Source organism: Prosopis cineraria, unplaced genomic scaffold (assembly GCF_029017545.1).
Source record: "Prosopis cineraria cultivar Desert tree isolate PC_DT_omini unplaced genomic scaffold, ASM2901754v1 PC12, whole genome shotgun sequence".
In the NCBI taxonomy this organism is placed as follows: Eukaryota; Viridiplantae; Streptophyta; class Magnoliopsida; order Fabales; family Fabaceae; genus Prosopis; species Prosopis cineraria.
Window position 1 is genome coordinate 36,335,324 of NW_026555343.1, and position 14,748 is coordinate 36,350,071.

Sequence of the window (14,748 nt, forward strand, 5' to 3'; positions counted from 1 at the left end):
TTGAATATATCCCACTGCCCATCTTCTCTTTATTTGATTTATAATAAAATTTCCCTATTTTAGAGTCCCCAAGTTGTGCAGACATTCGCAGCTTTGATTCTCACAGTATAATAGCCATTCTCTAATTTTTATGATAAAAGTGAAAAGGCCTACATCCCACGTAGCAGCCTCAACAAGATAAAATTCAAAAGAGGGAAAAAAACAGTTTCAGATAATTCAGAATCACTGAAATAAAGGGAATGAGTCCATCTGTACATCAGCTGAACCATTTATTGCAGATTGCTTGGAAACTTCAAAATGGTTTCACGAGTTTATCTGTTTTCTCTTCTTATGGATGATGACTTATATATGTGTATGTATGTATGTAGTTTTGATGGTCCCCCCCCCTGTTAAGTGGTTCAGTGAATGATCATATTTAAGACTAGAACATGAGAAAGGTCCCATTTGAAGTAAAGTAAATAACTTTGATTCTCAATTATTATTTACTTTCTTCTGATTATTCTCGCAAATGATATGCTTTAATAATGCTGTGTTTGAAACCTTAAAAAGCATTGCCATGATTATTGTAATAGGTCCTATTTGGAAACCAGAGAAAAGCATGATGTTTTGAAGCTTTTGATGATTAGATGAAATCTTAATATTACAAACTCATTGATATCGAAACATAGATTAATGTGAGATTAACAATAAATAAATGGGAAAGTTGAAAAAGGATGGTTCTTTTAAGAGTAAAGATTTTTGGGAGATTTCAAGATCTTAGGAAGGAGATCTTCTTGCATTAAAAGATGTAAGAATTTAGGGTTTAGTTTTATAATAAGACAGACAGTGCTATAGGAAGCAAAACAAAAGCAGCATGGACATTATTATTATCCGGTTGACTTAAACTTGAGACATGTGGGTGACTTGGCGAGTTTTGATTGGTTGACTAGTTAATAGTGATTAAGCTCTAATTAAGGTCCGAAAATTAAGGAGAAGTTAGGGAAACTTTATGGTTTTGTTTGTCGACTGCTTTGATGCGCTCCACAATCAATATGTATAGAGAAAGAATGTATATAGCTCTCCAAGTCACACCATTGCATAGATACAAATTGGTGCGTTTATTTACGAGCAGACAACGTATGCTTTTAGCACTATATATCCCTTTTTGGGGAAAAGAAGAAAGAAAAAAAAATTAATAGTTAAGTGGAGATTAATTAAAATAGATAAATTAGAAAAGAAAATTAGACACATCGAATTATATATCACATCGAATGCTTTAAAATGTTTTAAGTTAAACAAGCAAGCAAACGTATTATTTGCATTTTTGTTTTAGGAGGGTGAGTTTCTCATATGTTACATGAATTTTAGTACCAAATTATATAATTTATTGTAATTTAGTACATTCCCAATTAAATTTAATATCAACTCAAGTTGCTTTATTTTATATCAATGTAAGATTGAGATTATTCTTAAAATCAGTAAGTTTTTTATGTATAAAAATCACTTATATCAGTTGCGTGCACGTGCATAGGGTTGGAGGTAGGGTCTAGCAAGGATTATGGTCTTCTAACTTTTTAATTTTTTCTTAATTAAATGTAGGATTATATATTTTTGACCTTTTAAGTTGACATATTATAAAAAATCTTGAAATACTAAATGAAATTTTCATTTCAATTTTACAGTAGTCTTTTACACATATATTGTCCAATTATTGTAGTAGTTTGAAAATACAATTGTCATAAAATTTATTTATTTTTAACAAGATAATATTACGGTTGCTCTTAAAGTATTGATATTATTTTATTTTATTTTTATTTTATATTTGATAAAAGAAAGTATAAGAATCATTACTAACAAACTTCATAAAGCATTGCAACAAAAATCTCAAAATATATTAAATGAAGAACATATCAATTGAAAGAATTAAATAATAAATTCAATAAATAAGTAATAGAGTTTTTTATATTAAATAAAACTTAAAATTTTAATAATGCATTTAAATTATTTAATACTTATGGGGAAGATAAAATATTCATCAATTTAATTATAGTTTATATTGAGAAGGAAATTTTAAAAATTTTATCATAAACATGATAATTAATTATTCTTATGCCATGAAAAATTAATGAACAAAACTTTAAAAATGAATATATATATATATATATATATATTATATGTAAAATTGAGTATAAATATATAGGTTAAAATATTTATGTTATGTTAGTGATATATATAGATTTAATTTTCTTTTGATTATTATATATACTTTGTTATTTTGGCCCCTCGAAACAAAATTTTTTAATTCTGTCCTTGCATGTATGTGATAATATACTCATTCCATTTAAAAATATGAAGTATTTTTAATCGAATATTACCCTCTTAATAAGGTGTTTTATTTAATAAGTTATTTTATTCTAAAGTAAATATAACGTGGTTTATTTATTAGAAGCACTTTTGAAAAAAAAAAAAGTAATGATCATGTATTGAAATACTAAAAATATTGTTTTAACATCTAACCCCTTAAAAAATACCTTATATTTTTTTTATCAGAGTACATATAAATCAAGAAATGTTTGATATTAACGTCAGTTAATAATGAAACGGTTTAGGTTGAAGGAAAACCATCTAATGCTTTTAAATTATAAAAGCCATTCATCCTCCTGTGAATTTTATATTACACAGTGATATGAATCCACATAATCAACTATTTGATTAATCGATATTAATATTAATTCACATCAAAAAGCTGAAATCTAGCCATGAGAATCTTTAAGTTGCTAGTCGCTAAAACTCTAGCTGATGTGAGTGATGCGATCGAGAAGTAGGGTTCGATTCACAAACTTTATGTAGCAGTGGAGGTTGGCCATGACCCTCTCCCATGAGTTTTCAAATTCTTTTTTATATGTTTTCACTCTTAAGAAATTTATGCAAACTTTATTACATGTCTTTCAATTTTAGCCCCCTTGTGATGACTACGAATATATATATATATATATTACTGTTTTCAAATTCTTATAGAGAGAGAGAGAGAAAACTTAATTAAGAATGGTTTATTGAGATTAATTTTTATTGTTGAAGACACTCTTGGTAGAACGGGAAAAGGTTTTTCATTATTAAGATTATTAAGTTAAGTGTATATCTAAACCAATGTGAAAAGTTTTACTTTCGATGAAATTGAACTAATATATATATATAATAAAACAAAAAAATCTATAAACTTGAATTTTAAATTTTTAAATTAAAATATGATATCTTTTCACTGTTTTTGTCCAAATTGTTCACAGCAAAAAGAATATTTTTCACATTAAAGCAACAATTTTGTGCCTAATTCATACAAGTATGTAACTCTCCATTTAGCTATCAAACTATCATTGATATATTAATATAATAAATAAAAAATAAAATAAGTGTTTTTGGAACATTTTGCTCTTTATTTATCGTATTAGCTTATGTGGAAGAGTGAGCATGGGGAGGAAAAAAACTTTTCTAAATTTCAATATCCATGTCATTGTACAAATAAGTAATATTGGAGTGCCATCGCAGGGCAAAAGAAAAAAAGAAAATTTTACAATTGCTAGGGAATTATTTACCTTCATCCTTAATCTTTTGTGTGTCTAACACACACACACACACACACACAACACTTTTGAGCCAAAATGTCACTCTTAAATCTTAATTAAGGAACTAAATCGGTTAATAGTTTTAATTTGGAGCATTTGCCTTTAAAAAACAAGTAATTGCTTTTAAAAAAATGAAAAGAACAAGTAATAGGTAATATGATAGGGGATGCGGAAGCAACATCGTGCTAGTTTAAGGACAAAACCCTGAAACACAATAAAAACACAAGAACAAAAAGAAAGGGATGAAATTTATGACAAATATAAAGAAAGAAAAGAAATAAAAAATGGGATAATGATTAAGAATAAGATTCTCTAGAGCACCTACCTCTAGAAACCTCAACCTTCGAAGACACCACAAGAGTTGATCATGCTCTTAATCACGTTTATTTCTTACACGGGATGCCACCACAAAGCACTGAGGCTCACAAGAGTTATAAACTCTAAAATGAATAATTTCATTCAACTTCTCTTTCGTTTACAAAAGAGAGCATATCTAATTTATATAGGCTCATAGAGCAGATTATTTCTTAAAATTAAAACCCTAATTTCCTAATACTAAAAGGAGAAATAATATAAAATAATGAGAAAATATTCAGCCACATAATTTAGGAGATGTGATCCTAAAATTATGAGATTACAAAACTTAAAAATTAATAATATAATTAATCTTAATCTTTGACTAGACTTAAAATAGAAAATTAAGACTAATCTTGCTCCTTAAGAAAGGAAGTCAAATCCAAGGACCATTAAAATAGGAAACAATTTAGGAGACAATCAAGGGATCATAAAGGATTTAAAATCATGCTATCCTTGACTTCTTCACTAGGGATTCATGCCTCATTGCTTGCAAGAGGCTCAACTTGTAATTTTCTTTACATTAGGCTAAGGTTTACATCTCTTGGGTTTGACTCTTCATAGATTGGATCTTAAGCATATTATACACATATAGATGCTCTCCTTTAGGCTTAAGACGAGTGCCCCAATGCCCTCCAAATTCTTGAACTTCTTGCACAAGACTAAATAAGCTTGCTTTATAACTTTAGTTCGGGCTCTTGTCATTGGATCTCTAATATATTATAAAAGGTCTTTAGGCATATTGGATTGAAAGTATTGGGCTCCTCGCTCCTCACTTTGAGCTCCTTTTATGTCACCACACTCATGATTACCATCCTCAAGCTTCGTTGTCATTAACGCTATATTATTCATGTCATGAAATCCATCATAATATTAACTATAAAAATATTGAGATCAAATTTTGATGGGACACATTCCTCCCCCGCCCCACCGCCAATTTTAGTAACATTGACAAGACATATTTTCTTTTTATAATAGGTTTCAGGGGAAATGCCGACTTGGGCAAAAATATGATAAGTACATTCATCAGATTATATATAGTAACTTAAAGTAAGGAAAAATGTATGAATGTTAATAAAGTTATTTTTTTAATATATTTATGATCAAATTGTTAAATTTCATATTCATAGCTTAACAATCAACATCATTGACTTTTAATAATTTAATTACAAATACATTAAAAAACTAATTTCATAAACACTCATGTACTTTTTTCTCACTTTAAACTATTAAATATTTATAACTGACAGTTTTTTAAATATTTTTGCTCATTTACTCTTAACCGGCAACTTTTTCTTAACCTTCTACTTCCATAAATAATAAACAACTTGCAACCACCTTATCCAGATTAAAAAGAGATAATTAAATTATTGATATAGTCTAAAAATGAGAAAAAATAATTTACTTTTGTTAAATGTATCATATTCACTTTTTACTCATATATAAACTTTTAATATACTCATGAAAAATTGGAAAAGTGTAAAATTAGAAGAAAGTAATTAATAGAGTATCTTTTTATCTAATAATTACTTATAAAAAAAAAAGATCATCAATTGCTTCTAAAAATTAACTTATATATAAATGAATATAAAGACTCTAGGAAGAACAGCACAATCCTAAAAATTCAAATTAATGAAGCTTTATGAATACGACAATAATTATTGAAACTTTATGAATGCGACAATAATTATTAAGAGCAACCTTCTTTTGAAGTAAAAGTAAAGAGAAAAAGAAAAATGATCCAATCATGATGAGTTGAGCCAGTTGCTAAAAAGCAGAGTTAATTTGATTATTGCTACCAAAGTTTCAAAATTGTTTTGATGTTAGAGTTGATCTATCGATCATTACAACAATTTACTAAAGCAACCTCTTTAAACTCATCATTTAAAGTCAAACACAAATGATGATCCCCTTTGAACTCATGTATATATTGTACTTTTATGTTTACTCATCACATTCTAATGACCGAAAAAAAAAGGTGATAAATAATAATTATACAATGTTAATCACTTGATTGGCTTCCCATAGGCTATATTACTTAGCTATACTGAGGATCTGTTTCAACTTGAAACACTTCAACATTTATTTCTCTGGATGCTCTATTTGGAAAAATGGATGGATTATAATTATATTGATGTTGACTTTTCTAAAGTATTTATGAGGCAACATTTGTTGTGAATTAATTCTAAAAGGAAGAAAAAGATTTGAATACCAGCTTGAGAGTGGCTGTTTTTCCCCCCCTAAAATTTAACTATTTGGTAGGCAAATAATGTTTTGACTTTTCATTAGGACTCCCAGTTTATGCCCGAATTTGTCATAGGATTGTAGATGATTTAAAAGTTAAAAAAAAAAAGTTAAATGAAAACATCTCTTTAGAGGAGTTTTTTAATATATATGAATTTTAAATTAATGAAATTAAGTCTAATAAGAAGAACTAATCATTTACAATGTGACGAACCAAGAAATATAATTGTATCTTGAAAATGATTATTTGTAGTAGGAACTAGGAAGACATATGTGCACAATAAAATAAAATCTATAAAAAAATTGCATGATTTATAAATATATAAAATAAAATTCTTTGGAAATCATAAGCCACACAATAAACACTAATAGCATATGGTTATGTTTTAAAAAATTAATTAATAAAGATTAAATTTTAAAAATTAAATTAATAATTGAATTAAACGTGAGGAATCAAGATTTTCATTATTATTTCTTTTTAATCTTCCTATATTTTTCAACCCTTGCATTATAAGGTACTCGTCTAGTCAAATCCCCTTAATAGTCATATTCTCTTAATTAATTATATCAATTTGACATATATCCAGAACTCGACAGAAGATTATCTAATACACAGCATTTTGAAAAACTTCTATCTTAACCCTTACTCCTCCAATTCAATATATAAATTATTTTTAAAAATTATAATTTGATTCATTTTATAAGTCATTTGTTGATAAGATTATTTTATTTCAGTTTAAAATTTTTAAATTACTTTAAAAAAGTAAGAGAGATAAAGATAAAAAATAATATTAGATGATTGATTTACTTTTACTTTTTATTTGAGGATTATATTTAAAATTTCATTTACTCTTATTCCTTATACTTTCATCGAATATTGATAAAGTTAGTAGAAATAACTTATGAATAGGATCGAAAAAACTACCTATGCATCTTGAATAATTTTTTTGGTTATTTTCCTCTTTTGAATTTTTCCAAAGAAAAGAAATTATTATCATGGAGGTGACACTGTTATCTTACAAGACCCAAAAAAAAAAAAAAATTCTTGCCAGATTACGAGACAATGGGATTCACACTGTCATTAAAAGTCTCTAGGTTTCTAGATTATTCTAATTGGACCTTCAAAATTTTTAAATCCTATTTTCCTGTACATTGAACTCCAAATTCAGCGAGTTAGTAATATTACCCCCGAGAAGAGTAATATTTAAATAAAAAAGATATTAATCCATAAGTAAATGGAATATTCATATATAAACCACACCTAATTCAACAAAATAGAGTTACTAAAGCAGTAATTCAACAGACTATTATTTTTAAAAAAACTCAACGATATGGTTTCAGATTTAACAATGAGAGAAAAGGAAAATAAAATTCAATATGACCAATTCTGTCCAAAGCTCTTGATGGGACTGCTTGGGAGACTGATTCATGGCCTCATCGGTATTGGTTTGACTTGTCAACTAGAGTTAGGATTTAATATGATTAAACCTAAGCAAGAATACACCAAATACATGCATACATGAAAAGGCAAATTAAATATGTATGGAAGAAAATGGGATTCATGTAGAAGGAATATTGGTTGGTAAGGGGTTGTGTTGAAATTCGCTTAATCTTTTTTCTCTTTTTGGTTTACATTTGTCTTTCTCTATTCCTTCAATCTGAAAAAGAGTGAAAGCTGCTATCTTTTAAAATTCTGTAATTTCGATATTAGAAAGATTGGGACATGTTCTCTTTGAATCTATTCTATTCTGATTCCCTTTGCTTGATTTAGATTTCATTAGTGTCATGCATATTGCATTTCAAGGGTTCAGAAATGGAGCTGAGAATATGAATGTATCTATATATATACACTTGTCATTTCAGCTTCAGCATATTTCAATGCATTATTTTTTTTTAACATTTCATTTTGTTCCTTCTTTTGGAGAAAAGAATGTGAGGCTGGAGACTTTTTTATTCTTCCTTTGCCTATTCTTTTTCTGGACAGGAGGAGAAAATTCATGTGTGTACACGTATCTGTTTACCCCTTTTTAATTTTCTATATATTTTCATATGAAATAAATTCCGTCCCATCAACTAGTTTTTTTTTCAATAAAGCATTTTCATTGTCATTTTAATAACTTATCTTTTTGTCAACATCGCCTGTCTTGTTTGGGATTATTATACCCGTGTTAGAAGTTTCTCAGAAAGTTATATAATGGTCACCCACTTAGTGAGTTTCCATCTTATATTGCTTGCACAAGATTTTTTTGTCTTACCATTAATAGACAGTGAAACTCAGGTTCTGCTAAATTATATTTCTATTTTAAATTTTTAAGCGATAATATTTAAAAAGTTATTCAATTCATGAAATTGTAAATTCTATTTTTAAGGATAAAAAGCCATATAAATTGATGCGAAAAGGTTTTTAATATGATGTGGATGAAAACTGCTGCCATTCCCATAACCCACATTAACAACCTTCGTGTACCACTTTCACAACCCCACCCCCCCAAGTTTAATTTCATGTAAGCCTCTGATATCTGAAGCACAGAGTTGAACATAAAATAGCCGAAAATAGTGGAATCTTCTTGTATACAACGATAAATCAACTATTAATGATTCGGTCAAAAATAATTGATAGTAGTTTTTTTTTTTTTGGTCAATACTTCATACACATATAACCTGGAATTTACATGTGCATCATCAAGTTGATGTAGCTGAATTAGTACTTTCACCAGAGCGACCTATTGAATAAAGCAATTGAATTGAGTTGTAACAAAATGCTTGACACAATCTTCTAAAGACCAGCTCTTAACAGATAACAAACAGCCCAGTCAACTTACCAACATTTCTTAAGCGGGCCCAATTCGTGAACCCAAGTTATTTCAACGAGCCGAGTTCTGCTGAAAGAACTTACCACTCCAAAACTATTTTATTATTCATCCACAAAAATAATGTAAACATTACAGGTCCTAATTAAAAAACATAAATCCGAATCAATAATTCCTTTTTTTATATTGAAAAAAATTGATAACTTACGCTGACAGCTTCACTTGAAAATGATTCCCTCTCGCTCCTTTCGTAATTTAGGTGACAAGCAGCTGAAGGTTCGAAAATTCAAATGGAATTGAGTTGCTATCAATTATTTGGCACCGCACAAATGATCATCTAATACGACCTGATAGCACCAGCCTGTGTCTGAATAATCACAGAAAGCCTCTCTCTCAAAAGTTGACAGATCACAGAGGGTATAGACCAATAAAAAACAAACAAACAAAAAACATGAAAGCCTCAAGATTTTTAAAGGCTTTCCAAGTATGCTAAACATTGTGTCTCCATCGTTCCAGAATTTATTCCACAGCGAAATTTGCACGACGATATCAATGGTGTTCGTCTTCATCATCGCCATGACCATCAGGTGGTCCACCAGGTCCCACCACTTCAAGCTGTTTAAGTACGAAGTAGAATAATCAGTGTCATTGTGTAGCTGAACCCCGTTGAAAACACTGGATTGATAATCCTATTAGAATTCTAAACCGACCATACAATTTTTTCTTTGAAAAAACTGACAACACAATTCTAGTTAAAGTTTATTCTGAATTGTATTATTCTCTTAAGAGGTCTTCAAGTAAAAAGTTCTTTACAGCAAAATTTGGACCCATGACAACAGGGCCAATGCCCGCTGGCAGCAATTTTTAAGGTCACACCCTCCGCCAATCTCTAAGCAACCATAATATTAATAAGACGAGATGTTATAAATTCACCATTTAAAGGGAATCTTGTACCACAAACGCCTTATTGTATACGTACAAAAAGTTAATCCACTAGATGGTGCTATTATGTACAGTAAATATAATTGTATTTAATGTGGGCAAATATCATGTCTCAGAACTAGACACCAACTAATTGATACTTCAAGTCATTAACGACAGAAGCAGTGGATTAGAGATATCATATTCAGGAAGAACTTTAATCGATTACGAAGCTTAGCCTAACTTGTGAACTTTACGGTTCATGGGCTTGTTTCACAGTTAGTGCATAAGTAGATATGGTTTGAGCTGGTCTTAAGCTAAATACAAATTTGATTCAAATTCAAATCAGGTTGATGCTATTACCATACGGTACGACATGAGGCCAGAAAGTTGTTGACTTTTGCCTCATCATCTACGGTGACCAAAACCGAAACCCACATGAGTACCAAGGGGTCATCAACGTAAAAGAAAAAGAACTTGACTGATACACTACTAGTCCAAGCAAGGCAAGCAGATCCTGCAGAAACTGTCAAAGGGACTCACAGTCCCTAAAGACATTACAGAAGCAGTCTAAGTTTATTAACCTCAAGGTAAGCAGCGGCACTTGGCACTTGACACTCAGGCCTCAGGGAGCCATTTTGTAGAAGAAAATAGATTCCCTTATCAGGCTTGTCCCTTTTACCAAAATGACTACTATTACCATTACTTAACAGCAACCGTCTCTTTTTATGAAATTTTTAAGGGGCAAAGAATACTTTTGTCATCTACAAATTCCCCTTTCTTAAAAAAAAAATCCAATCTCATTCCGTTGAATGCACTAAATGTGCACAAGTGCAAGCAAGTTTGCTAATAAATAGGCATCTTTTAATCTATACTTAACTCCAAAACGTCATCAAGGATAATATTAGAAGATATATTATATGTCAATCCAGCTTACCACAAAATACTGAGAGCAAACTGGACATTCATGAGGCTTGTCTTTCTCCAGCCAAAACCAGACTACATCATGCTCATCCTCTGCAGTCAAACAAGTTGTTCACCTCAATGCTATCACCAGATAATACTATTTTTTATCAACTAGTGAAAGGAGACATGAAGATAAGAAGCACCTACCACCTTCACCTCCTGGGCATCCAACTATTCTCTTGTCATAGTAAGACTTTACAACAGCAGGTGCTTCCTATGAAACAAAGCAAATGATGAAAATAGATATTGATGAAACATATTTCAAATCATTATATTTAACAAGTCAAACAAAACTGAAAGTAATATTTCCACTTTTAGCAAAGAAAGAAAGAAACAACAAACAGGAATTTCACAAGAGACATCTCCGTTTGTCAAAAAAAAAAATGGAAAAGGAAAAGGATTAGCAGCCTAATATGCCAATTAATCTAGAGGAAGCCTGGATAATCTCAGAAGTCAGAACCTATCTGATAGGCAATGAAATAAGGGCGGGCATCAAACCCTTTGTAAGAGAGGTCAAGAGGAATTTTTCGTTCCTAAGTTTATGCTGCAAAGAGACAATTCTATGGTCAGTTTATAACACTTGATTAGCATTCCAGCCTTGTGCTTAACCTTTCTCTTTGCAATAGAGCATATAGAAGTGATACAGCATTACCGTTTATCAAATAGACTTGGTCATAATTCCTATGACAACCATGGAAAGCTATGATACAAGTACAGCATAAACATCATCATGCTCATTACATGCCATGAAGATCATGATGTCAGTTGTTAACACCTAGATTTAAGACATATAAAAATATCCATCCATACATATTCTTCCCATCATTCTACATCAGCATTTCCAATGATAAAGGATTAACCAAAGTTAGTTAATTGAATTTGTGAAGATTGGATCAGCTCAAAAAGAATTTATATCTAAATACATGCAACAACGGTTTCACAATACCTTGCTGCCATTTGTACTCTTAAGCACATATCCATAAACATATAAGTAGCTATATATCATTTCCAATGATAAATGACTATTCAAAGTTAGTAAATTGAATTTATTCAGAATTGACACGTTCAAGAAATATTTATACCTAAATGCATGCATCAATGGTTCCATAATACCTTGCTACAATCGTGTACATTAATCATACATTAATAAAAAAAAAAATAACTATATGTCATCATAGGGGCAAAAACAAATTACAATATGCATAGATTAAATAATTTTATAAATAGCTGGGCCATTGAAATTCCAGTTAGGGGTGTCTTAAATTGCATGGAAATAGAAGATTAAAATGTTACGTTTAGGGATTCTCCTAGCTGAGGAAGGTGCAATACTGGCTTCAGAGACTAAAGTGCAGCTATATAGCTATCCAGAAAGAATCAACCATTGGATTACCACCTAACGTCTTGGAGAATCAATAGACACTAAAACCATAGGCTTTTTAATTGAAATTTAATGCATCTCATTAGAAAGGTTCAGTAATACAAACATCACATGCATTTTCAAGGTGCAACAATTAATTTAGACTAGTTGTGAGGAAATAGTTGGAAGGAGAAAATAAAAACAGATTTTTTGGTAATATAAAAAACGGAAATTTAAAACCTAAATAACTCATTCGTCTAAATATATAGGAAATTACAAATTTGAAGATTCAATACACAAAGTTATAAGAATTCATAGTATTGTTTTCATAATTTCTTTTTGGGTGCAAAGTCAGTGGCATGGCAACAAGCTACAATAAAACCAGAATTAGCGGTTCACAATAAATACTGAATACTAACCTTTGTCCCAAAAGGACCCTCGGGATAGTCTATATCAAGAAGCTTCTTTCCCTAAACAAAACAGACAGATAAAAGGAGAGAATCATTGCTCAAAAGTTTAAAAACAAAAAGTAATTCTACAGATAACTCAATATCGAATTACCAACGAAAACAGGAAAAAAAAATCTGTTAACAAATCCAGGGACACAAAACCGCCCCATGAAATTATAAGTTACAACCAATGTTTGAACCATTTTCTGAGTACAGAGCAACCAAACCATAAACAGTGACGTCTTTTGAAACAATGGGAAAGAGACAGGAAGGGAGTCACCTCAAGCTCGGCCTCAAGCTCCTCGCGCTCATGCCCAGTAGCAATAGGCATTACATCCTCAACCTTCTTTTTAACCACATTATCCCCTACTAATCCAAGAATGTCAAATCACGCAAAGAAGGAATAAAGAAAAGGAGAAACGCCCATTCGAAAAATTAAAGAGAGAGAGAGAGAGAGAGAGAGTGCCCACCAGACTCGGTGCTGAAGTGGCGGCTGAGGAAATAGGACGATGGAGAAAGACAGGAAGAATTGTGGAGAGTGAATCGGGCAGCGATGGGAGCAGATCGGGAAGGAGGAGCAGAGAGTGTAGCTAGGGATTTGAGGTGAGAAGAGACAAGTCTCCGCCACATGGTTTAGATGTAATTATTGAAGTACCCTGATTTAGGGTTTCTGATCTCAGGTCACGCCCTGCGGAGTGGTTGGAAGACGGAGATTGAAGACAGTTCAGAAATGGAGGAGCAACTACGTTTGGGGAAAAAATGGCGGCGACGATCCTCCCTGGAATCGAAGGGTAGTAGCGTGGGTACATGTGTGAGCTCTCGAGTTGGGCTCGGCTCTGGCGTTGACTCGCACGTGAGAGTCGTTGACTTCATGTGTGAATTTAATCAGTTTATTTATTTATTTAAAAATTAGTTTTTTCTTTACTCTCGTATCCAAACAAGAAACAAATTTTTTGTTAGTTAATCTTAATTTAAAATATAAAAAATTTATTATTTTTAAATTTCTTTTTTGATTTTACCCTTGCATTTCTTAACCTCCTTTGAAAATTTATCACATCTTTCTTAAAGTAGGGATATTGAAGGAAGGAGTATAGTTTTGTTGTCCTACTACATTTTGATAATTCAAAAATACCCCTCTCCAAATAAAACATAACCTTCTTCATTTTCTACCATTATTCAACACCATAGTCCCAACTATGACTTGTAGTAGTGTCTCAAATAGATCCTCTTTCTCAAGATTAAAATTTACACCCTTAGTTAACAATAATTGTCACTTGAAGTTTTCAAGAGTTTTTTTGGCCATTTTACCCTTCAATTATATAATAAATAAGATGTGTTTAATTTAAAACACTATTATATATGAGAGAATTTTAGTGAATTACACAGTAAATTTTAATAAAAGTTAAGTATTCATTATCTTTCTTAATTTATTCGTACAACGTAACTTTAAAAATGAAATGTGATCAATCTTCCTTCATATGCATATTCTTTTTTAACAAATGACATTTTCCATGGTTTGTGCCTTCGTGGCGTAAGAGGAGAAGATTGATAAAAATTATATGACACTAATGGAGAAACATATATATCCAAGTCCGTGAAGTACTAAAGGGAATACGGTAAGCGAGAATATTGAGTGTTTTTAATTATTATTCTTAAATATTTTTCTCTCCTCTTGTAATTTATTATTTTTTTACACTCCTCCTGGTCTATCTTTTGCATCATATGAAGGGCCATGAAACTAAACTTATGAGGCAATTGGACATAGGCAGAGCATATCATTCAAAATGGGATATGCACGTAATATTCCTTGATCAATAATCACTGATCGCCATAAAAAATATACAAATACGGTCACTGCTAATACTAAAAATGTATTACACTAAGGAATCTACCATTAGTTAAATCACTTAACATAAATTATGTCTATACTGAAACGGTTCTTATCTTAATGATTTCAAGACTCAAGGGTCAAAATACTTGATCTCAAATATATGGCACTTTTTGCGTTCATTTTTTAGCTAGTTATAGCACTGTTGATTAGGTGAGAT

At 30.6% G+C, this 14,748-nt stretch overlaps 1 protein-coding gene across 2 annotated transcripts; it reads right to left on the bottom strand.

Moving 5' to 3' along the window:
* Positions 1–9,166: 9,166 nt before the first annotated feature.
* Positions 9,167–13,493, bottom strand: LOC129288889 (cytochrome c oxidase subunit 5b-1, mitochondrial-like). 2 transcript variants are annotated; one of them, XM_054925692.1, is made up of 6 exons: positions 13,171–13,493; positions 12,981–13,069; positions 12,671–12,721; positions 11,042–11,108; positions 10,866–10,945; positions 9,167–9,622 (listed from the first exon to the last, which is right to left on the bottom strand). In XM_054925692.1, exons 1-6 carry the CDS (start codon positions 13,328–13,330, stop codon positions 9,557–9,559), a joined length of 513 nt encoding a protein of 170 aa, XP_054781667.1. In that variant the 5' UTR covers positions 13,331–13,493; the 3' UTR covers positions 9,167–9,556. The 2 variants fall into 2 exon arrangements, with proteins under 2 accessions (XP_054781667.1, XP_054781668.1); XM_054925693.1 differs by having other exon boundaries at positions 12,981–13,066; positions 13,171–13,490.
* Between the last annotated feature and the right edge of the window lie 1,255 nt (positions 13,494–14,748).

Excerpts from the sequence above, each read along its gene's own strand:
- LOC129288889 (XM_054925692.1), bottom strand. The coding sequence starts at position 13,330 with ATGTGGCGGAGACTTGTCTCTTCTCACCTCAAATCCCTAGCTACACTC. Across the intron at positions 10,946-11,041 it reads ATGCCCAGGAGGTGAAGGTG|AGGATGAGCATGATGTAGTC; the intron begins GTAGGTGCTTCT and ends GTTTGACTGCAG. Across the intron at positions 9,623-10,865 it reads TTTGCTCTCAGTATTTTGTG|CTTGAAGTGGTGGGACCTGG; the intron begins GTAAGCTGGATT and ends GTACTTAAACAG.